Source organism: Mustela nivalis (assembly GCF_964662115.1).
Source record: "Mustela nivalis genome assembly, chromosome: 10".
NCBI lineage: Eukaryota > Metazoa > Chordata > Mammalia > Carnivora > Mustelidae > Mustela > Mustela nivalis.
The window spans coordinates 33,832,749-33,857,817 of NC_139029.1; the positions used below are offsets into that span (position 1 = coordinate 33,832,749).

The 25,069-nt window shown below is 43.8% G+C and overlaps 1 protein-coding gene across 2 annotated transcripts in view; it reads left to right on the plus strand.

Annotated features, from left to right (window-relative positions):
• Positions 1-568: 568 nt before the first annotated feature.
• Positions 569-25,069, plus strand: part of NASP (nuclear autoantigenic sperm protein) — a 42,563-nt gene continuing 18,062 nt past the window's right edge. Inside the window, exons 1-2 of one of the 2 annotated variants that reach the window (XM_082687252.1) lie at positions 569-799; positions 23,819-23,869. In XM_082687252.1, coding sequence (XP_082543378.1) covers positions 741-799; positions 23,819-23,869 — 110 coding nt within the window. In that variant the 5' untranslated portion in view covers positions 569-740. The remainder of the gene's footprint in view (positions 800-23,818; positions 23,870-25,069) is intronic. The other variant, XM_082687251.1, reaches the window with a different exon arrangement.

Genomic DNA, 25,069 nt, shown 5'->3' on the forward strand with positions numbered 1-25,069 from the left:
GAGTCTGGGTAGGGCCTAAGAGGATGGCGTCAGCGGATTGGGCCAGCCGAAGGGGGCGGGCCCAGAGGGGAGGAGTCAGCGTCCCGCTGCACTTCTGACTTTGAATCAAGCGCCGTAAGTTTCGGCGGTAGCCAATCCTAGGATAGCATTTTCTTGCGTCAACTGTTGCTGAGGCTCAGAGCCACGAGTCTCTCACCGAAATCAGTTCTAGCCGTTGCTGCTGTACCCGTGCTCGGTTCTTACGTGTCTATCCGTTAGGACTGAGAGGACGGGTAGAAAGTTTTGGTCACCTCCCTGAAAATCAGGGCGGGAAAGAGATCCTCGGCTACACGCTCCAAACATGCAGAGCAGCATCAGCTTCCCCTTATGTGCAAGCCGTTGGCCGACGCCCAGTCAGGAGTTGTAGTACCAAGATTCCAGTTCTTATGCAACTTGCTAGAGAAGCAGGAAGTTGCTTTTTTGGGGGAAGCGGGTCAGGGAGGGAAGGTAGCCCGCAGATAGAGCCGGCGAGGGCGAGAGTGTCCTTGGGCTGGACTGGGGAAGTCCTGGCCCTTTAAACTCAAGGGGGAGGATCCGGAAGTGGATGGGCGGGGCAAAGGGCTCTGGTTTATAAAGGGGCCCAGCCGCGCGGGGTCTCCAATCTGCCATTTTCTGTCCCTGAATAGGTCTCTGGCGTCCCCAATTCCCTGTTTTCCTCACAGACTCTATTCCGCCCGTTGGTCCACCACCTCAGGGGAACGATGGCCGCAGAGTCCACAGCCACTGCCGCCATCGCTGCGGAGCTGGTTTCCGCCGACAAGTAAGCGGGACCGTGGAGAGCTTGAGGCACTGGCCAGTCCACGGGGAGGGGGTGGTGGACTGGGGCTCCCCGGGAGGGACAGGCCCGTGAGAGGAAGGACTTGCTTCCCACCGAGCAGCCGTCGCAGTTCAGGGAGACCCGGACTGTAGAAACCCACCCTTTGCAGAGAATCTCGCGCATTAGCAGTAACATTAGTTGGCTGGCGCCCCCTGCCCCGCTTTTCGCGGCCGCCATCTTGCCGGGGGCAGCGGCGGCTGCTCCTTCGTCTGCCCCTCTCCTTCCTCCCCCGGCCGGGGGCTATCGGGGAGGAGGCGGGGCCACAGGGCTCCTGTCTGTCTTTATGTCCGTGCTGTCCCCGCACTCCTGGCTCGCGCATCCAGTAGTGTCCCTAAACAACCCGGGAAAATAACTAACAGATTTGGCGCCAAAAAAAAAAAAAAAAAAAAAAACCACCAAAAAATCACCCCACGGGGAAAAAAAAACCCACCCTTGCACGAGGAGGAAGGCTGGCCTGGTGGGCTCGGGAGGGGGCGGGGCCTTCAGGGGGCGGGGCCACGCGCGCTAGGGTTAGCTTTCCTCCGCGGGCTGGGAAGCAGGGGGCGGGGTCCTGAGGAGGCGGGAAAACTCCATTGTTTGGGGCTGTGTGGTTCGGCCAGATTATCCAACTTCCGCGGTGTGGCGTGGTGAAGCTTGTTTGCTACTGTCTCCTCGCCCATCTCCTGCCCTCCTCCTCTCAGCTATCTTCGTTCTTCGGCCTCTGGTGGAGAGCATAGTGACTCTTTAGGCCTAGGGAGTGCTGGCGAGAAACTTGGCTGCTTCGGTGGGATGCCACCTACCATGTAGGTGGGACGCAAAGCATCTTCACCTAGCGCTGCATGGAACTCCTTACTTCAGTCAGTGTTTGGTTGCTAGGTGAATGGGCGGTTGTATGCACGAAATGTATTAGGTGGACTGGGTAGAAACGATTGCTTTGAAAGCGTTACAGTGCTTGTCAGACAAGGTATTTCTTGAACAGTGAAAGGGGACACTCCGTTAATTAGAGGAAGCAAGTGCCGTTTCCATCTGGTGGGTCTAAATTCCCAATCATCCCTTGATTTTAAGAGCCTGGTTTTATTTTTTCCCTTATACACCTTAGAAGTTCGCTTCTTCCACTATAGAGAGGTTGCTGTGAGGTTTTATGATTAGCTTATAGACTTAACACTCTGATGGTGTTGGTACATTCCAAGTTACTAGAGATTTATTTATCTCTACCTACGCTGCCTACCACTTGGTTCGTTTTCCTTCACGTTTAGCAGTGGTCAAACTACCCTCAGGATCACGTGGGAACTTAGAGAAAATACAATTTTAGTTTCAAGCTCCGTTTTCGGCTTCCTCATTCATTGATTTGATAGGACAGGAGTAGCTTGTGCTTTGTGAGTCATGTGGTATCCCCCCCCCCCTTTTTTAAAATAAGGAACTCTTTGAGACTGATGCTCAGGAGACCATTTTATGGTGTGCTGGACAACTCTAGCAGTCGTTCCATTTAGAGATCCTTGCCCTCTCAGCCCTTAAGAGTATTAAGGGTTTGGTTTTGAGATAAAATAATGCAGCCAGTATGAATTGCAGATATTCAGATGTTACCTGTGTATAGCTAAAGTTAAGATAGTGGTGAGCTAGTCTCCAGCTTCCTGGCAGGTCATACACTGAGAAAGTACTCATGTGTCTCCAGAAAGGAAAATAAACTATTAAGTTCCAGCCATGAGTTGCAAACTAAAATCTACCAATTGTATGTATTAAGTGCTTTTTTGAATATTTTTACTTGATCCACATGAGTTTGCTGTGAAGTAGTTAACTTCCTTTTATAGGTAAGAAGAATCAAGATTAGAGTGGTGAAATAATTTCCCAATTCATAAGTGGCACATTCTGGGTTAAACCCCAGTATTTAATTTTTATAATTTCATTACCCATGAAAAAGCTTACTTTGAGAGTAAATTACATGAAAACCTAATTAGCTAGTCTGAGGGAACGGTAAAGATGGCATTTCTCAGTTAAGTAAGTTAATGGGGTATTCAGAGGTAAAGTGTCTAAAATGACTTCTTGGGGCGTCCGGGTGGCTCAGTTCTCAAGCGTCTGCCTTGGCTCAGGTCATGATCCCAGGGTCCTGGGATTGAGCCCCGCATGGGGCTCCCTGCTCAGCGGGAGGCCTGCTTCTTCCTCTCCCACTCTCTCTGCTTGTATTCCCTCTTTCGCTGTCTCTCTGTCAAATAAATAAATAAACAAATACATAAAATTGGGGAAGGAGAAGACTTTTTTAGGGGCATCTGGGTGGCTCAGTCAGTTAATTAGGCATCTGCCTTTGGCTCAGGCCATGGTCCTGGTGTCCTGGGATTGAGTCACTCATAAGGCTGCCCTTTCTGCGGAGAGCCTGTTTCTCACTTTCCCTCTGCCTCTGCTCACTTGCTCGCGTGCTCTCTCAAATAAGTAAAATCTTAAAAAAGAAAATAAATGGCTTGTTTAGGGCACCTGGGTGGCTCAGTCAGTTAAGTATCTGCCTTGAGTACACTTGATGATCCCAGATTCTTGGGGTCAGGTCCAGCATCCAGCTCCCTGCTCAATGGGGAGTCTGCCTCTCCCTCTCTGGCTGCCCCTCTCCCACTGCTCATGTGTGGTGCACGGTCTCATAAAATCTTACTATTAGTATTTTCTTTTACAGTTTTCTTAAAAGACATCTTTTTAAATATATATATATATACATATATATATATATGTATATATATATATTTATTTTATTTTTTTTTAATTTTATTTTATTTATTTATTTCTCAGACAGAGATCACAAGCAGGCAGAGAGGCCGGCAGAGAGAGAGGGGGGGGAAGCAGGCTCCCCACTGAGCAGAGAGCCCAATGTGGGGCTTGATCCCAGGACCCTGAGATCATGACCTGAGTCGAAGGCAGAGGCTTTAACCCACTGAGCCACCCAGGCGCCCCAAGACATCTTTTTTTAAAAGATTTTATTTGACAGACAGCGAGAGAGGGAACACAAGCAGGGCGAGTGGTAGAGGAAGAAGTAGGCTTCCCACTGAGTAGGGAGCCGTATGCGGGGCTCAACCCCAGGATCCCTGGGATCATGACCTGAGCCGAGGGCAGAGGCTTTAACCCACTGGGCCACCCAGACGCCCCTAGCTCAGTAATCTTTAAGTTCTGGGTTTGTCATTTCTATTTCCACAAGTGGTTTGTTTCCTCCAGATGCCCCTAGCTCAGTAATCTTTAAGTTCTGGGTTTGTCATTTCTATTTCAAGTGGTTTGTTTCCTCTGTAATGGTGTGTAAGGGGTTATGTTAGTGCTTAATTTTTTCTGTGTTTAAAATAAGATTAGAGAACGTCTTGTGAGTTAGCTCCATGGATTTTTTTTTTTTTAAGATTTTATTTATTTATTTGACAGAGATCACAAGCAGGCAGAGAGGCAGGCAGAGAGAGAGGAGGAAGCAGGCCCCCTGCTGAGCAGAGAGCCTGATGCAGGTCTTGATCCTAGGACCCTGAGATCATGACCTGAGCCAAAGGCAGAGGCTTAACCCACTGAGCCACCCAGGCGCCCCTGCTCCATGGATTTATGATGAATTAATGTTGTAATTATTTGTTTGAAAGATTTAGCTAGAATACCTGAGTACCTATTTTTCAGTGGGGTGGAGGAATAAAGATAGGTATTCCAGCTCAGATGTGTAAGTGGGAGAAGAGTCCCTCTGGTGGATCTCGGGGGGAAAGCAATAAAAAAACCTATTAGATTGTTTTAGTTGAATTTTTATTTGGTAATGTCAGGATGCTTTTTTGAGGTCAGAATGAAAAACAAATGGACTAAATGTTGAAATTATTTCTCAATAAGAGGAGTATGACCTTGTACTTTTTTATTTATTTGAGAGAGAGTGCACCCACGAGTGGGGAGGAGGGGTAGAGGGAGAAGGAGTGGGAGAAGCAGACTCTGCTGAGTGGACCCCCACAAGGGGCTCTATCCATGAACATGGATATCAGGACCTGAGCTGAAGTCAGATAATTAACTGACTGAGCCACCCAGGGACTCCTGACCTTGTACTCTTAAGACAATTAATTCATCATCATATCCCATTAACCTTGGTAATGCTAATTATATACATGTCCAAGAGCATTTTTCACTACCAACTTAAAGAATGAGGTCCACTCAATTTAAGAAGCAAAACAATTGGACAAAGAGAAGGACAAACCAAAACACAGACTCTTAACTATAGAGAACAAGCTAATGGTTACCAGGGGGAAGGTGGGTGGGTTGATGGGTGAAATAGATAAAGAGGATTAAAGGTACAGTTATCGTGGGCACCTGGCTGGCTCAGTTATAGACCTTGGGACTCTTGGTCTTGGGGTTGTGAGTTCAAACCCCATGCTGGGCCTGGAGCCAACTTAAAAAAAGTACATTTACCATGATGAGGACCAATCTATGTATAGAATTGTTGATTCAGGGTGCCTGGGTGGCTCATTCATTAAGTGTCTGCCTTCAGCTCAGGTCATGATCCCAGGGTCCTGGGATGGAACCCTTCATTGGGTTCCCTGCTTGGTGGGAAGCCTACTTCTCCCTCTCTCACTGTGTTCCCTCTCTCACTGTCAAGTAAATAAATAAAATCTTAGAAAAAAAAAATTGTTGAATCACTATTACACGAGACTAATACAACATAGATATATATTAACTAGAATTAAATTTAAAATTTATTTTTATTATTTTTTTTTTAGAATTAAGATTCTTAAAAATAAATAAAATATGGGCACCTGGGTAGCTTGGTCAATTGAGTGTCTGATTCTCGGTTTCAGCTCATGAGATGAGCACTGCATGGGGTTCTGTACTAGTGGGGAGTCTGCTTATGTCTTTCTCTCCTGCCCCTCCCCCTGCTGGCATGCCCTCTTTCTCTCTCTGTCTCGGTCTCTTTGTCTCTCTCTTCAATACATAAATCTTTTTTTTTTTTTTTTTAAGATTTTTTTCCCGTTTATTTCCCGTTTATTCCTGCCTGCTTCCCTCTCTCTCTGGCAGAGCAGCAGGCAGAGAAAGAAGGGGAAGTGGGTGCAGAGAGCCTTCTTGGCAGGGCTCAATCCCAGGACCCCAAGATCATGACCTAAGCCAAAGGTAGATGCTTAACCTACTGAGCCACTCAGGCGCCCCTTCAATAAATAAATCTTTAAAAAAAAAATAAGTAAATAAAATTTTAAATGAGGTCCACCCTAAAGACTACACACAAAAAAACCTGTTAGAACTAATGAATGAATTCTGCAGTTTTGTTTAAGGTTTTATTTTTTATATAATCTCTACGTGCAACATTGGGCTGGAATGAAGACCCTGAGATCAAGAGTTGTATCCTCTACTCACTGAGCCACACAGGTTCCTTACAAAGTTTTAAGTTACTAAAACTTTGCATTTTGGGGAAGGTACCTGGCTCAGTCAGTGGAGCATGTGACTGTTGTTCTCAGGGTTGAGTTTGAGACCCATGTTGGGTGTATAGATTACTTAAAAATAAAAATCTTAAAATCAGTTATGTTTTTATACAAGAATAACAATCTGAAAAGGAAACGATGCCATTTAAAATAGAATCAAAGAGTTGTATACTAGGTATAAACCCGACCAAGGAGTGAAAAACTTGTACAAACTTTTTAAAGACTTATTTGAGAGATAGTTTGAGCCTGGGTGCATGAGAGTAGGGGGAGGGACAGAGGAAGAGAATCCTTAAGCAGACCACCACCAAGCATGGAGCCCAACACAGGGCTCCATCTCATAACCCATGAAATTGTGACCTGAGCCAAAACCAAGAGTCAGAGGCCCAACTGACTGAGCCACTTATGCGCCCCTTGGACGGACTTTTGTAGTAAAAACTATAAAACATGGCTGAAAAATTCAAGAAGATACAAATAAATGGAAAGACCTGCCCTGTTTTGGGTTGGAATGCTTAATATTAAGGTGTCCTGGAGTGCTTGAATGGCTCAGTCGTTTGGGTGTCTGACTCTTGGTTTCTCAGCTCAGGTGATAGTCTCGGGGTACTGGGATTGAACCCTGCAGCTGGCTATGCTCTCAGCAAGGAGTTGGCTTGAGAGTCTCCCCCTCTCCTTCCCCCCCTCCCCTTGCTCAAGCACACTAGATTAAAAAGATCTATCTAGGGGCGCCTGGGTGGCTCAGTGGTTTGGGCTGCTGCCTTCGGCTCGGGTCATGATCCTCAGGGTCCTGGGATCGAGCCCCGCATCGGGCTCTCTGCTCCACAGGAAGCCTGCTTCCCTCACTCTCTCTCTCTCTCTCTTTCTGCCTGCCTCTCTGTCTACTTGTGATCTCTGTCTGTCAAATAAATAAATAAATAAAATCTTAAAAAAAAAAAAAAAAAGATCTATCTATATGACAGAGAAGTACAAGCAGGCAGAGGGAGAGGGAAAAGTAGGCTCCCCATGGAGCAGGGAATCTGATGCTCCCTCCAAGCAGGGATTCTGATCCCAGGACCCTGGGGTCATGAACTGAGTCACCCAGGTGTCTTCCTTTTAAAAGATTTTATTTATTTACAAATTTATTGTTTATATAAGTAAAATAAAAATCTTTAAAAAAATGTTCATACTACCAAAGAGATTTATAGATTCCACACAATCTATATCAAAATTTCAATGGTATTTTTGCAGATACAGTAGTTTCATCCTACAATTTATAAGGAATCTCAAGGGATCCCAAAAAGCCATAGCAGATTTTAAAAAAAAGAGCAGAGTTGGAGAGCTCACTTCTGATTTCACAACATTACAAAGCTACAGTAATGAGAACTGTGGTAACTAACATAAAGACAGACAAATAGACCAATGAACAGAATAGAAAGTCCTGAAATCCTCACGTAGGGTCAAATGATCTTTGACAAAGATGCCAAGACCACTCTATGAGGAAAGAATAGTCTCTTCAACAAATGGTGTTGGGAAAACTGGATATGCTGATGCAGAAGAATGAAGTTGGACCCTTATCTTACACCATATATGAAACTGGACTGAAAATGGATTGAACACCTAAATGTAAGGCCTGAAACCAAAATTCCTGAGGGAAAGCTTAGATAAAAGCTCCGTGATATTGGACTTGGTCTTGGATAGGGTACCAAAAGCACAGACAACAAAAGAAAAATAGACAAGTTTAAGACTACATAAAACTTTGGGGCGCCTGGGTGGCTCAGTGGATTACGCTGCTGCCTTTGGCTCAGGTCATGATCTCAGGGTCCTGGGATCGAGTCCCACATTGGGCTCTCTGCTTCCTCCTCTTCCTCCTCTCTCTCTCTCTGCTTGCCTCTCTGCCTACTTGTGATCTCTCTCTGTCAAATAAATAAATAAAATCTTTAAAAAAAAAAGACTACATAAAACTTTTAAAAACTTTCATTTTTAAAGGTATATTTATTGAGAGAGTGTGGTGGGGGGGGCGGAGAGCGGCAGATGGAGAGAGAGATTCTGAAGTAGACTGCCTGCTGAGTGGGGAGTCTGTTGAGGGGCTCAGTCTAGGACCCCAAGATCATGACCTGAGTCAGCCACTCAACAGACTGAGTCATCCACATGCTCCACAAGTTAGGTCTTAATTATTCAAAAGTATTTAATTGATTGTAATTAATTGATTGCTTTTTAAATTTGATATTTAAATTTTTTTTTTAAAGATTTATTTAACAGACTAGCGAGCACTGGCCTGGGAAGTGGCAGGGAGAGGGAGAAGCAGACTCCTTGCTGAGCAGGAAGCCAGATGCGGGGCTTGATCCCAGAATCCTGGGATCAAGACCTGAGCCAAAGGCAGATGCTCAACCAACTCAGCCACCCAGGCACCCCTAGTTTGTTTTGTTTGTTTGTTTTAAGAATAATTATTTAAAAGTATGAGGCAAGTCATTAAATTTATTTAATTTAATTTATTTTTTTTAAAGATTTCATTTATTTGACAGACAGAAGGAACACAGGCAGGGGGAGTAGGAGGGAGAAACAGGCTTTCTGCTGAGCCTGGAGCCTGATGTGGGGCTTGATCTGGGACCATGACTTGAGTAGAAGGCAGATGGTTAACAACTGAGCCACCCCACGTGCCCCAAGTCATTAAATTTAAAACAAAAATTATCTTTTTTTCAGTACATTTTGTTGAAGTAAAACACACTACAAAAAGTGCACAAATGGAAAACCTTTAGCTAAGTGAGATTTCACAAGGGAAAATTTGAAACATAATGCTATGGGGGCGCTTGGATAGCTCAGTGGGTTAAAGCCTCTGCCTTTGGCTCAGGTCACGATCCCAGGGCCCTTGAATCAAGTCTTGAATCCCGCTCTTTGCTCAGCTGGGAGCCTGCTTCCTGGTTGCGTCCCCCACCCCACCTCTCTGCCTACTTGTGATCTCTGTCAAATAAATAAAATCTTGGGGGAAAAAAAAAAAGCCCACTATGGAACCCTCCCCCTCCCCCCCAATCAAATTCCTCCTTTCAAAGGTAGCTCTTCTGACTTCTAACAATAGGTTAGTTTTGTCAGTTTTTGAATTTTATAAATTGAATTATGCACTGTGTAGTGATATCTAGTTGCTTATACTCAACATTATGAGAATCATACACATTACATACTGTTTTAGTGATTTTTTTTGTGCTATATAGTGCTCCACTGTATGAATAGACTGTACTTTTTATCCATTCTATCAGGTGGACATTGAGCTTATATTTATTTGTAAGGGTAAATTAAAACTTAGTAGGGAGGATGATGATGATAAATATAATTAGGTGCCTGGAAAACTATTATGTTGAAACTGTGGGCCTTGATTTCCTGTTCCTTTCTTTCTTTCTTTTTTTTTTTTTTCTTTAAGATTTTATTTATTTATTTGACAGAGAGAGATCACGGTAGGAGAGAGGAAGGGAAGAGATCACAGAGAGAGGAAGGGAAGCAGGCCCCCTGCTGAGCAGAGAGCCCGATGTGGGACTCGATCCCAGGACCCTGAGATCATGACCTGAGCCGAAGGCAGCGGCTTAACCCACTGAGCCACCCAGGCGCCCCATCTTTCTTTCTTTTTTTTTTTTAAGACTTTTTTATTTATTTGACAGAGAAATCACAAGTAGGCAGAGAGGCAGGCAGAGAGAGAGAGGGAAGCAGGCTCCCGGCTGAGCAGAGGGCCCAACGTGGGGCTTGATCCCAAGATCCTGAGATCATGACCTAGGCCGAAGGCAGATGCCCAACCCACTGAGCTACTGGGGATTCTGGTTTCCTGTTTCTTTTCTTTTCTTTTCTTTTTTTAAAGATTTTTAAGCAGGCTTCCTGCTGAGCCACCCAGGTGTCCCAAGACTTTTTTTTTTTTTTTTTTAAGATTTTATTCATTTGACAGAGAAGAGCAGAAGCACAAACAAGAGGAGCTGCACGCAGGAGTGGAGGGAGAGGGAGAAGCAGGCTCCCGGCTGATCAGGGATCCCGGCTTAGTCCCAGGCTCCTGGGATCATGACCTGAGCATACGGCAGACCTTTAACAGACTGAGCCACCCAGGTGTCTCTGGTCATTCTTTAAGGAGAATTTTGTGAAGCACTTTTCTTGTCTCCCAGGTCCTAAGTGTGTTTCCTCTATATTTACTGAACATTTATTTTGGTTACTAGAGATACCACATTTAAGGAGACAGAGGAGGTCCGTTTTCTCAGATGAAGCTTCCATTACTTGGTATAGACTATAAATACGTAGATTAGAGAATGTTAGTGACAAAATATTATACAGATGCTTATCTTAATTTACCCATTTTTAAGATGAAAGTAACTGGATGATTAATTTAGTTTGCATGGTCAAGGATTCACTCCATGATATGTGAGTGACAAGGGACCAGCTATATGAAGATTCTAGCATGGAAACTTTTATTCATAGAAATAAGGATAACAGAAAATAGGGGTACACATGCAGACAGGTTGGTAGTTTTGGTGTGGTGAAAGAAGGTCTAATTGTTTCTGTTCCATGAAGCGTGAAGCAAGGTCTGGTTAGAAGTAAGGGAGAGGACTGTAGTAGGGTGTAGGAGATTTGAAGAAGAAATAGTCACTTTGGAGAGATTGAAAAAATATTCATGAAGAAAAAATTCTACAGGATGTGTGGTAGGATTGCCAGTGTTGTCCTTATATTATGTTTGTGGCTAGAATTTAAAGTGAGGGTGCCTGGGGTGGCTCAGCCTCTGCCTTCAGCTCAGGTCATGATCCCAGGGTCTTGGGATTGAGCCCCGCATTGGGCGCTCTGCTCAGCAGGGAGCCTGCTTCCCTTCTTCTCTCTCTCTGCCTGCCTCTCTGCCTATTTGTGATCTCTGTCAAACAAATAAACAAAATCTTAAAAAAAAAAATTCCTCATATCAGGGAGATGATAAAACAGGATTTTTTTTTTAAAGATTTTATTTATTTATTTGACCGAGAGATCACAAGTAGGCAGAGAGGCAGGCAGAGAGAGAGGAGGAAGCAGGCTCCTCCCTGTGCAGAGATCCCGATGTGGGGCTCGATCCCAGGACTCTGAGATCATGACCTGAGCCAAAGGCAGAGGGTTAACCCACTGAGCCACCCAGGCGCCCCAAAACATTAGGATTTTTAAGAATGGGATATAGGGGCGCCTGGGTGGCTCAGTGGGTTAAGCCGCTGCCTTCGGCTCAGGTCATGATCTCAGGGTCCTGGGATCGAGCCCCGCATCCGGCTCTCTGCTCAGCGGGGAGCCTGCTTCCCTCTTTCTCTCTGCCTGCCTCTCCATCTACTTGTGATTTCTCTCTGTCAAATAAATAAATAAAATCTAAAAAAAAAAAAAAAAAAAAAAGAATGGGATATAATTGACAGTTTCAGGGTACAATATAATGATCCAATTTTTGTATATACTGTTAAATGATAGCAACAATAAGTCCAGATATGACTTTTTTTCCAGTTTAAACTAGCTCTTACAAAGTGGACAGTGTGTTTAAAAGATTCCTGCTTAGAAATGGTGAATTGAAGATAATAATGCAAGCATAAACAAATAGCAGGAAAATAGCAGAATTGACACTTCCATTTATAGCTTGTATTCCTAGCTTTGTTAGATACATCAGGTAGTTAAAAACAATCGCTGTCAGTAGTAAACCCACTAGCAGATAACTGAAAATAAAAAATTTGTAAAAGATAATTTTTTTTTAAAGTAAGTTCAGGCCTAGCATGGGGCCTGAACTCACCACCAGGAGATTAGGAGCTGAGCCAGCCAGATGCCCTAAGATAAAAGTTGATATTTTAACAGTGAGAAAGTAACTGCTTTTCAAAAGAAACATGCAGTGGAGAAAACTTTTTAAAAACCAGTTATTTAGAAATGTTTCCATATATGATTTTATTTTATTTTTTAAGATTTTATTTATTTGACAGATCACAAGTAGGCAGTTTGTACTAAAACGAAATGTGAAGCTGGCCACCAAACTATATGCACAGAAATGTTCACATCAGTTGTCATAATTGCCAAAACTAGAAATGAGCCAAATGTTCATTAAAGTTGAAAAAAAACAGATTAAAAAATAAAAGAATGTATTCCATGTGCCCTCATTTACCATGGTCAGTGCTTCTTATTGACATAGATCCAAATTTCTACCTGGTATAACTTTCTTTGTGCCTGGATCCCCCCCCCCCCTTTTTTTTTAAAAGAATTTATTTGTCAGAGCACAAACAGGGAAGAAGGGGTAACAGCAGGCAGAGGGAGAAGCAGGGTCCCTACTGAGCAGGAAGTCTGGGGATCATGACCTGAGTTTAAGTCAGACACTTAACAGACATAAGCGTCTCTTTTCTGCCAAGATTTCCTTTAACATTTTTTCTCATAATTGTGCATTGGTGGTAAGTCCTCTTTTTTGTATGAAAGAGGAGGTTTTCTTTCTTTTTTTTTTTTTTAAGAATTTATTTATTTGACAGAGAAAGATCACAAGTAGGCAGAGAGGCAGGCAGAGAGAGAGAGATGAGGAAGCAGGCTCCCTGCTGAGCAGAGAGCCTGCCGCAGGACTCGATCCCAGGACCCCGAGATCATGACCTGAGCCGAAGGCAGAGGCTTTAACCCACTGAGCCACCCGGGCACCCCCATTCTTATATTTTTTACTATGATTATATAAGTATCATTTTCTTTTGCCTGATTTTATATCTTATTTCTTTCTTTTATTTTTTAAAGTAGGATTCATGCCCACCATGGGACTTGAACTCACCACCCTGAGATCAAGTCAGATCCTCCACTGACTGAGCCAGCCAGGCATGTCTGTGGTTGTTCCTCTGTCTCTGGTTTTTAGAACTTGACAAATACTTCGGTGTGTTTTTCATGTTTCTTTTGCTTGGGGTTTGTTGGTTTTTGGGTCTGTGGATTTATATTTCTCATCAAAATTGGCAAGTTTTCTGCCATTGTTCATTTTTAAAAAATTTATTGTTGGGTGCCTGGGTGGCTCAGTCGATTAAGCATCGGACTCTTGATTTCAGCTCAGGTCATGATCTCAGGTTTGTGAGATCCAGCCTGGCATCAGGCTCTGTGCTCAGCATGGAGTCGGCTTGAGACTTCTCCCTCTGGCCCTCCTGCTCATGCTCTTTATCCATCTTTCAAATAAATATTAAAATTTATTGTTTATTGTTTTTATGGTATTTGTTTTGTATTTGCCATCATTTCTTTTTTTAAAAGATTTATATATTTGAGAGAGGGTGAAAGAGAGCAAGAGTATGGGCAGGCAGGGAGAGAGAGAGGCACGGACTCCACACTGAGCAGGGAGCCCGATGGCATGGCTCATTCCCAGGACCTTGGGATCATGACCTCAGCTGAAGGCAGACACTTAAGAGACTGATGGACTGAGCCACCCAGGTGCCCAATTTTTTTTTTTTAAGACTTTATTTACTTATTTGAGAGAGAAGAAGAGGGAGCATGTGAGCACAAGTGGAGGGGGGGGGACAGTGAGGGAGAGAAGCAGACTCCCCACTAAGCAGGAGCCCAGTGTGGGGCCAGATCCCAGGACTTTGGGACCACAACTCGATCCCAGACACTTAAGCAGCTGAGCCACCCTGGTGCCTCTGCCATCATTTCTTTAATTAAATATTTTCTTCCCCCCCTATCTTTTCAGGGACCCCAGTCCACATGTATGTTAGTCTCCTTAGTGTTTAATAGTCATGAAGTTCTGTTTTTAAAAAATCTATTTTAGAGGTGCCTGGGTAGCTCAAGTTTGTAGACATCTGCCTTCGGCTCAGGTCATGGTCCCAGAGTCCTGGGATTGAGCCCCGCATTGGGCTCCCTGCTTGGTGGGGAGCCTGCTTCTCCCTCTCCCTCTGCCTGCCGCTCTGCCTACTGCTCTGCCTACTTGTGCTACCTCTGTCAAATAAATAAATAAACTTTTAAAAGAAATACTTATTTTTTTTTTAAGATTTTATTTATTTGAGAGAGAGAGAGACAGTGAGACAGCATGAGAGGGGAGGTCAGAGGGAGAAGCAGACTCCCCATGGAGCCAGAAGCCCGATGTGGGACTCCATCCCAGGACTCCAAGACCACGAACCAAGCCGCAGGCAGTTGCCCAACCAACTGAGCCACCCAGGCGCCCCCAAAAATACTTATTTTAGAGAGAGAGGAGGGAAAGGACAGGGGGAGAGGGAGAACCTCAAGTAGACTCCACACTGAGTATGGAGCCCGCTGTGGAGCTCAGTCTCACGACCCTGAGATCCCGACCTGAGTGGAAGTTAGGAGTCGGTTGCGTTACTAACTGAGCCACTCACACAACCTGAAATTCAGACTTTTTTTAAGTCTGTTTACATTTTGGATAGTTTCCACTGCTGGCTTTATAAATTTCTAGTGATTTTCTTCAAGTCTGATTGATCGTGTCAAGTGTATTTTTGTCTCTAGAAGTGTGATTTGAATCTTGACTTTTAAAAAAAATACCTTCTATTTTTTTCATACTCCAGCTTCTCTTTACATTCTTGAACATGTGGAGTACATTAAAAATGATTGTCTTTTTTTTTTTTTTTAAAGATTTTTTTTATTTATTTGTCAGAGAGAGAGAGAGAGAGAGTGAACACAGGGACAGAATGGCAGGCAGAGGCAGAGGGAGAAGCAGACTCCCTGCCGAGCAAGGAGCCTGATGTGGGACTCGATCCCAGGACGCTGGGATCATGACCTGAGCCAAAGGCAGCTGCTTAACCAACTGAGCCACCCAGGCGTCCCAAAAATGATTGTCTTAATGTCATTGTCTATGTCCTTCCTGGGTATGTTTCTCTTGATTACCTTTTTTCCCCACTATGGATTTTAATTCCCTGTTTCCTTGTTTGCCTGATCATTTTTTACTTACATAACTTATCAGACATTGTGAGGTTTGTTGCTGAGTGTTTTTTTTTTTTTTTAATTCCTTTAAATATATTTTGATGTTGGGATGCAGTTACTTGGAAATAATTCAGTCCTGGGGGCGCCTGGGTGGCTCAGTGGGTTAAGGGCTCTGCCTTCGGCTCAGGTCATGGTCCCAGAGTCCTGGGATCGAGCCCCGCATCGGGCTTTCTGCTCTGCAGGGAGCCTGCTTCCCCCTCTCTCTCTGCCTACTTGTGATCTCTGTCTGTCGAATAAATAAATAAAATCTTTTAAAAAAAAAGGATAATTCAGTCCTGTTGAGGATTGCCTTTAAGTTTTGTTAGGCAGGCCTGGAACTTAATTTTGTTACTAAATGGTATTTGCCTCATGTGGTACAGGTATTTCTACCCTGGCTTTTGGGAACATGAGTTATTCTAGACCCTGTGTGATCTCTGAAGATTGTTTCATCTTTTCTAGTAACTCTTACCTAGGCCTCAATAGTTTTCTTATGTAGGTGATCAGGACTGGAGGGAACCTTCTGTGGGTATCTGGAGCTTGCTGTCTTTTCTCCATTCTGTTCTGTAAATTATAGCTACCTAGGCCTCTCCAAACCCCAGACTCTCTCTTTTTTTTTTTCTTTTAAAGATTTTATTTATTTATTTGACAGAGAGAGAGATCACAAGTCCGCAGAGAGGCAGGCAGAGAGAGAGAGGGAAGCAGGCTCCCGCTGAGCAGAGAGCCCGATGCGGGGCTCGATCCCAGAACGCTGGGATCACGACCTGAGCCGAAGGCAGAGGCTTTAACCCACTGAGCCACCCAGGTGCCCCAAACCCCAGACTCTTATCTCAGTTCTGTGAAACAGACTCTTTTCGGGTTCCTCTGTACTGTGGACAAAATTCTCTAAGCAGTAAGTTGGGGACACTTAAACGGGGCTTATCTCATTTGTTTCCCTTTTCTCAGATAGATCAATGTCCTGTGTTACTAGCTGTTCAGTGTTTGAAAACTGGTGTTTTGTGTTCTTGGCCAGTTTTTTTTTTAGTTGTTTGAGGTGGGAGGGTGAATCTGATACCTGTTAACTTCTGTCATGGCTTAAGTGAAATTTATATAGTATTGCTCCTCACCCCTCATCCATGTGGAGTATAAAACATTTTTGTATTTTTGTTGCCACTGGAGTGTCTCAGTGTTTGTAGCATGTATATACAGCATTCATGTTTTGATTTTAGGGCTTATATTCTATTTAGACGTCTGTTACTACCACATTGCATGGTCCGTGGACTAGTAGTGGTGGTAGACTAATACTGGTTTGTGAACTGTTTGTTACTGGTCTACAAAGAGATAAGAATAAAAATTTGGAGGAAGCATTATTTAATAAACATTCATGGGGCACCTGGGTGGCTCAGTAGGTTAAGCCTCTGCCTTTGGCTCAGGTCATGATCCCAGGGTCCTGGGATCGAGCCCCCTGATCCGGGTCTCTGCTTGTTGGGGGACCTGCTTCCCCTCTCTCTCTGTCTGCCTCTGCCTACTTGTGGTCTGTCCAAAAAAAAAAAATCATCTGATGGGGTGCCTGCCTGGCTCCATTGGTTGAGCGTGTAACTCTTGATCTTAGGGGTTATGAGTTTGAGCCCCATGTTGGGTGTAGGGATTACTTTAAAAAAAAAAAAAAAAGCAAGGAGCAAATGATTGGTGGGGAAGAAAAAAAAGGGCACCTGGTTGGCTCAGTTGGTTAAGCAACTGCCTTCGCCTCAGGTCATGATGGCAGGGTTCTGGGATTGAGCCCTTGCTTCTCCCTCTCCCTCTGCCATTCCCCCTGCTTATGTGCTCTTGTTCTCTCTCTTTCAAATACATACATAAATATATCTTTTTAAAAAAATCAAATAAACTATTGTACACTGGAAATAAAAAATCTGATCCTTCAACCATAGGTAGTTTGAGAAGCTTGTGTTAAATCTGACCAAAATAACCCCTTAGTGAAGCTATGTGAACACAACCGGCTATGCCTGGAAGTGTAGATAAGGATCCAAGGCCATCATTCTAGGTTTCTGTAAAGGTTATCTACTTTCTTACCTGCAGCTAGAAGTATTGCCTTTTAAACTGTGCTTCATTCCTGTGGCTCTAGCTATGAAGTCTCTGGCTTATTTTCAACCCAGTTTTTTCCTCATTCCCCAGGGCTTTTCATCAGACTTGCTGACCAATATAATATTCACAAAAGAATTAGGAGTTGGAAGCAAAGATTTTGGATTCTGCTGAAAGTAAATGACAACTTAAAAATTTTTTTTGTCTTGGGGCGCCTGGGATCGAGCCCCGCATCAGGCTCTCTGCTCGGGGAGAAGCCTGCTTCCTCCTCTCTCTGCCTGCCTCTCTGCTTACCTGTGATTTCTCTCTGTCAAATAAATAAATAAAATCTTAAAAAAAAATTTTTTTTTGTCTTTAAACCATGTTCTGGGGCGCCTGGGTGGCTCAGTGGGTTAAGCCGCTGCCTTCGGCTCAGGTCATGATCTCAGGGTCCTGGGATCGAGTCCCGCATCGGGCTCTCTGCTCAGCGGGGAGCCTGCTTCCTCCTTTCTCTCTCTCTCTGCCTGCCTCTCTGCCTACTTGTGATTTCTGTCAAATAAATAAATAAAATCTTTAAAAAAAAAAAAAAAAACCATGTTCTAAGAATGAGACTCCAATACAATACAGTTAATCCTCACCTGTCATTTAATCTCTCCTGCCTTTCTCTGTGCTTCTAAACAAACTGTTCCCTCTGCTTTTTTTTTTTTTTTTTTAAGTTTATTTTTTTAAGTGATCTCTACACCCAAGGTGGGGCTTGAACTCATGAGCCCTGAGATCAAGAGTCCCTTGCTCTATAGACTGAGGCAGCCAGATGCCCCTGTCCCCTCTACTTTTTTAACTGTTTGGTTGGAGACTGTCTCCAGTGTGCACAGTAGGTACTAAAATTAAAATGTCTATTAGATTTAAATATTGAATTGAATTAGCTATTTTTTTAGAGAATTTTATTTATTTGTCAGAGAGAGCACAAGCAGGGGGAGCAGCAGGCAGAGCAGGCATAGAGAGAAGCAGGCTTCCCACTGAATGAGGAGCCAGATGTGCTACTCCATCCCTGGACCCTCGGATCATGACCTGAGCTGAAGGCAGCTGCTTAACCGACTTGAGCCACCCAGGCATCCCAGGAATAAGCTATTTTTTCATTGATCATTTGTTTTCGTCCATATTGCTTGTGTTACTCAGCTCTCTTCATAAATTTGTTAAACTTAATCAACTGAGCCACCCAGGTGCCCCTAAATTTGTTAGAGCTAAAGAAAAAGAAAGTCCAGCTGTAGAAAACTAATAGACTGCATTCTTTTTTTTTTAAACCAGATCGTTTTAAAAAATTAACATACAATGTATTATTTGTCCCAGGGGTACTGGTCTGTGATTCATCAGTCTTACACAATTCACTGCACTCACCATAGCACATACCTTCCCCAGTGTCCATCACCCAGCCACCCCATCCCTCCCATCCCCCTCCACTCCAGCAACCGTCAGTTTGTTTCCTGAGTTTGTCTCTTATGGTTTGTCTCCCTCTCTGGTTTTGTAATAGTTTCCATTCCGTTTGTGTTGTTTTTAACCTTTTGGAGAGTTTTCAATAATTGTCTACTCAGGGGAGCCCTTCTTTCTTCTATAACTTCTGTTCTCATACTTCTAGTTTTCTTGCAGTATGTATTCCAATTCTGAGTAATACTAGGAAGGTTGCCTCTTTCCCCAGTGTACTTTTCTCCATTTCACCAGTTTTGTTTCTTTAAGTAGACTTTGTGCCCATTGTGGAGCCCAGTGCAGAGCTTGAACTCAAAACCCTGAGATCCAGACCTGAGCTGAAATCAAGAGTCAGACACGTAACCAGCTAGGCCACCCAGGTGCCCTTCTCCATTTCATTACTTAACAGCATTCCCAGCTTTCATTTGAGATCTGGCGTGCTTTAGGAGTACATTTTTAAATGATATATGTCCTTATCTGGGTAATACTTTTGGGATATATGTTAAAAGTGATGATAGAGCAGATAAAAATGCCAGGGATTGATTGATTGATTGATTTGTCAGAGAGAGAGACAGAGCATGAGCAGGCAGAATGGCAGGCAAAGGCAGAGAGAGAAGCTGGCTCCTCGATGAGCAAGAAGCCCAACTCGGACTTTATCCCAAGAGCCTGGATCTGAGCTGAAGGCAGCAGCTTAACTGATTAAGCCACCCAGGCATCCCAAGGATTTTTTTTTAAATTAACATATAATATTATTTGTTTCAGGGGTACAGGTCTGTGATTCATCAGTCTTACACAATTCACAACACTCACCATAGCACATACCCTCCCCAGTGTCCATTTCCCAGCCACCGCATCCCTCCCACCGGCTTCCACTCCAGCAGTCTTCAGTTTGTTTCCTGAGATTGAGTCTCTTATGGTTTGTCTCCCTCTCTGGTTTTGTCTTGTTTCATTTTCCCTTCCCTTCCCCTATGGTCCTCTGTCTTGTTTCTCAAATTCCTCATATCAGTGAGATCATATGATATTTGTCTCTCTCTGATTAAGGATTTTTTTTTAAGATTTTATTTGCCAGAGGGACGCCTGGGTGGCTCAGTTGGTTGGACGACTGCCTTCGGCTCAGGTCATGATCCTGGAGTCCCGGGATCGAGTCCCGCATCGGACTCCCAGCTCCATGGGGAGTCTGCTTCCCTCTCTGACCTTCTCCCCATTCATGCTCTCTCTCACTGTCTCTCTCTCAAGTAAATAGATAAAATCTTTAAAAAAAAAAAAAGATTTTATTTGCCAGAGATCACAACTAGGGAGAGAGGCAGGCAGAGAGAGAGGGGAAAGCAGGCTCCCTGCTGAGCAGAGAGCCTGATGCAGGCCTTGATCCCAGGACCCTGGGACCCAAGCCGAAAGCAGAGGCTTTAACCTACTGAGCCACCCAGACACCCCGATTAAGGTTTTTTTTTTTTTTAAGATTTTACTTATTCATTTGAGAGAGAGAGTGAGAGCACAAGTGTGAGGCAGAGGGAGAAGCAGACTCCTTGCCAAACAGAGAGCACCACTGGGTCTCTATTCCAGGACCATGAGATAATGACCTGAGTGGGAGGCAGAGGGAGAGGAAGAAGACTCCCCGCCAAGTGTAGAGCCCCCCCCCCAATGCCAAGGATTTAAATGAATACTAAGTGCATGGGATCAGTCTATAAAATTCCCAAATAGTAACTGAAATCAACCATGTCTTAAAACTTGTCTAAAACCTACAGTATAACTGTATTATAAAGAAGTAGCAAATACAAGTGTATTGTAAATTTTTCTTATTTACCAGTTTTTTTTTTAAAGATTTTTATTTATTTATTTGACAGAGAGAAATCACAAGTAGATGGAGAGGCAGGCAGAGAGAGAGAGAGGGAAGCAGGCTCTCCGCTGAGCAGAGAGCCCGATGCGGGACTCGATCCCAGGACTCCGAGATCATGACCCGAGCCGAAGGCAGCGGCTTAATCCACTGAGCCACCCAGGCGCCCTTATTTACCAGTTTTTAAATATTTTTAGAAAAGATGTATTTTAGAGAGGGCGCCACTGGTGGGAGGGACAAAGGCAGAGAGAGAGAGTGAGAGAATCAGAAGCAGACTCCCTGATGAGCCTGGAGCCTGCTTGACCCTGAGATCATGACCCTAGCCAAAATCAAGAGGCCATTGCTCAACTGACTGAGCCACCCAGGCACCCCTATTATTTTTTTTAAAGATTTTATTTATTTATTTGACAGAGAGAAATCATAAGTAGACGGAGAGGCAGGCAGAGAGAGAGAGAGGGGGAAGCAGGCTCCCTGCTGAGCAGAGAGCCCGATTCGGAACTCGATCCCAGGACCCTGAGATCATGACCTGAGCCGAAGGCAGCGGCCCAACCCACTGAGCCACCCAGGCGCCCCCCCTATTTTTTTTTTTTTAAGATTTTATTTATTTATTTATTTGACAGAGATTACAAGTAGGCAGAGAGGCAGGCAGAGAACGAGAAAAGGAAGCAGGGTCCCCGCTGAGCAGAGAGCCCGATGTGGGGCTCGATCCCAAGACCCTGGGATCCTGACCTGAGCCGAAGGCAGAGGCTTTAACCCACTGAGCCACCCAGGCGCCCCCAGGCACCTCTATTTACCAATTTTCAAAATCGTGCAGTGGTTTCCTACCATTCTCCAAAGATGAGTTCTTTGTTTTTGTTTATATCATTGAGAACTCATTGATTTAAATATATTTGAAGTTTTCAGTCTATTGTAGCTATTATTTTTGTTGATGCTCAGATTAACACTTTTAAAAAAAATTTTTTTATTGGAGAGAGAGAGAGAGAGAGAGAGAACGAACACAGGCAGTGGGAGAGGGAGAAGCAGACTCCCTGCCGAACTGGGAGCCTGACATGGGGTTTGATCCCAGGACCTGGAGATCGTGACCCGAGCTGAAGGCAGATGCTCAACCATCTGAGCCACCCAGACACCCCTCAATTGACACTTCTTTTGATTAGTGGGATTTTATTTAGGCTGTCTCTTGAGTGTGCTTTGGTAATGTTTTTGTACATTATTATGAAACATGTTAAATTTATAGAAAAGTTGCAAAAAAGGATACACATATTCTGCCTTTCCCTGGATTCCTTCTATTTGATTTATAATTCTTTTTGAATGACAATAAGTATATATGTCTCTAAGTCATATTAGATAGTCCTTGCTTTCTGACATGAAAGCCAAACTCACCTTTGTACTTCCCCTGCCCAAGCTTAGAATCTATTATTTTTCAATGGAGTCTTGGTTCCTTTTAGTGAGAGACGGATTTTTGGTACCCCCTAGGTATTCAGGGGTAGGGTACTCATTGCGGCTGATTTGGTCAGTATTTCTAGGTGTTTTCAGTAAACACAACTATGCAATTATTTTTTTTAAGTTTTTTTTTTTTTATTTGAGAGAGAGAGAGAGAAAGCACAGCCAGGGGAGGGGCAGAGAAATGGACTCCCTGCTGAACAGGGAGCCCAGTTTGGGATTCAGTCCCAGGATTCTGGGATCTTGACCTGAGCCAAAGGCAGACGCTTAACTGACTGAACCACCCAGGTGCCCTTGAAATGTTTTAAAGATATTTATTAAAACTTCATGGGGGCGCTTGGGTGGCTCAGTGGGTTAAAGCCTCTGCCTTCAGCTCAGGTCATGATGCCAGGGTCCTGGGATCGAGCCCCCACATCGGGCTCTCTACTCCATAGGGAGCCTGTTTCCTCCTCTCTCTCTCTGCCTGCCTCTCTGCCTACTTGTGATCTCTGTCTGTCAAATAAATAAAAACACTTTTCATGGGTTGCCTGGGTGGCTCAGATGGTGAAGCGTCTGCCTTTGGCTCAGGTCATGATTCCAGGGTGCTAGGATCGAGCCCCTCATCAGGCTCCCATCTCAACGGGAAGCCTGCTTCTCCCCCTCCCACTCCCCCTGCTTGTGTTCCTCTCTCACTGAGTCTTTTGTCAAATAAATAATTAAAATCTTAAAAAAAAAAAAAACCCACTTCTGGGGGCGCCTGAGTGGCTCAGTAGGTTAAAGCCTCTGCCTTCAGCTCAGGTCATGATCCTAGGGTCCTGGAATCGAGCACTGCATCGGGCTCTCTGCTGAGCAGGAAGCCTGCTTCCCCCCCTCTCTCTGCCTGTCTCTCTGCCTACTTGTGATCACTGTCAAATAAATAAATAAAATCTTAAAAGAAAAAAACCCACTTTAAAAAAAAAACTTTTTTTAACGATTTTTAAAGATTTTATTTATTTATTTGATAGATCACAAGTAGGCAGAGAGGAGGGCCCGATGTGGGGCTCGATCCCAGGACCCTGAGATCATGATCTGAGCTGAAGGCAGAGGCTTAACCCACTGAGCCACCCAGGTGCCCCCCCCCCCCACCAAAACTTCAAAACTGAATGTTCTTGGAAGTTTTTCTTTTTTAAAAAGATTTTATTTATTTATTTATTTGACAGAGATCACAAGTAGGCAGAGAAGCAGGCAGAGAGAGAGGAAGGGAAGCAGGCTCCCTGCTGAGCAGAGAGCACGATGCAGGGCTCGATCCGAGGACCCTGGTATTGTGACCTGAGCCGAAGGCAGAGGCTTTAACCCACTGAGCCACCCAGGCGCCCCTCTTTTTTTCTTTAAGAACAAATATTATTTCTATAAGTCAGAGGATGATAATTATATGATCTCTCTGATACGAGGAATTTGAGAAGCAGGGTGGGAGGTCATGGGGGGGAAGGGAGGGAAAAAATGAAACAGGGTGGGATTAGGAGGGAGACAAACCATAAGAGACTCTTAATCTCATGAAATAAACTGAGGGTTGCTGGGGGGTGGGATAGGGTGGCTGGGTTATGGACACTGGGGAGGGTATGTGCTATGGTGAGTGCTGTGAAATGTGTAAGCCTGATTCACAGACCTGTACCCCTGGGGCAAATAATGCATTATATGTTAATTAAAAAAAGAGAAACGTTATTTTTAATGAGTTTAATGGAATGTGAGGTTTTTAAGGAATGCACATGCTGCATTATAACATACCTCACTCTTTTCCACCTGATCATAAACTCAAAACTAGGATGTAACTGTCTTGTTCACTGTACTATGTATCTTTTGCCTAACAAATAGGCATTTAACAGATATTTGAATGAATGAAGATAACATTTGATTATGTAGGTAAATCAGTATTTTTAAGATCTTAGGGGTTTATATTTTTCTTTATTTAATTTCCATGCTTAAAGTAGCCTTCGTTTTTAATTTTTTCCCCTTAATTTTTCATTACAGGATTGAAGAAGATGCTCCTGCTCCTTCTACCTCTGCAAATAAAGTTGAGAGGTAAGATTATTTACAGAGTACAGTTAGATTTATGTCTGGAACATAAACTAAGAACTATATAATTTAAGGGCAATATTACTTTTATTTATTAAAGATCTTATTTGTTTGATAAAGTGTGGAATCCTGATAATGATGTCTTCAGGTTTTTCACATTTGATTAAAATACTAGACTTGAAAGTTAGTTCTGCTCCTTACTTATTACATGCCTGGCAAATGCTAACCTGTTCTTTCTTTGAATACTTCTACTGACTTAGATCTCTATTTTAGAAGGTTGCCACTTTCAATTTTATGTTATTCTAGTTTATCAAAGAGAGAGAGGGGGAGAGAGCGAGCACAGGCAGACAGAATGGCAGGCAGAGGGAGAAGCAGGCTCCCTGCTGAGCAAGGAGCCCGTTGTGGGACTCGATCCCAGGACGCTGGGATCATGACCTGAGCCGAAGGCAGCTGCTTAACCAACTGAGCCACCCAGGCGTCCCTGTTATTCTAGTTTAAAAGTTTTAAATTTTATATTGGGCCCACATCTACTTCTACATAAACTTCCTTGTCTTGATATGACTGTGGTTCTTAACCAGAGGTAAGCTTAAATGGTTGTCCGAACTATTTGGATGCTTATTCAAAAGGTAGATTTATGGGTTGCATCCCTAGAGATTTTATTTGTTAAGATAGAATTCAGGCTTGTGTGTTTTTTAGAAAAAACTTCCTGATAATTCCTAAGTTCACTTAGGTTGACAATCACTGTTTTTATTTTTATTTTTAAAAAAGATTTTATTTATTTATTTGACAGAGATCACAAGTAGGCAGAGAGGCAGGCAGAGAGAGAGAGGAGGAAGCAGGCTCCCTGCCGAGCAGAGAGCTCTATGTGGGGCTCGATCCCAGGACCCTGAGATCATGACCTGAGCCGAAGGCAGAGGCTTTAATCCACTGAGCCACCCAAGCGCCCCTATGGTTTTCAATCTTACATTTAGAGAGTCTATACTCCAGGAATGCCTGGGTGGCTTAGTTGGTTAAGTGCGTCTTTGGCTCAGGTCATAATCCCAGGGTCCTGGGATGGAGGCCTGTATTGAGCTCCTTGCTCCGTGAGGAGCCTGCTTCACCCTCTCTCCCTCCTGGATCCCCCTGCTTCCTTGCTTGTGCTCTCTTCCTCATTTTTCTCTCTCTCTGACAAACAAAGAAACATAAATAAATATTAAAGTCTGTAAT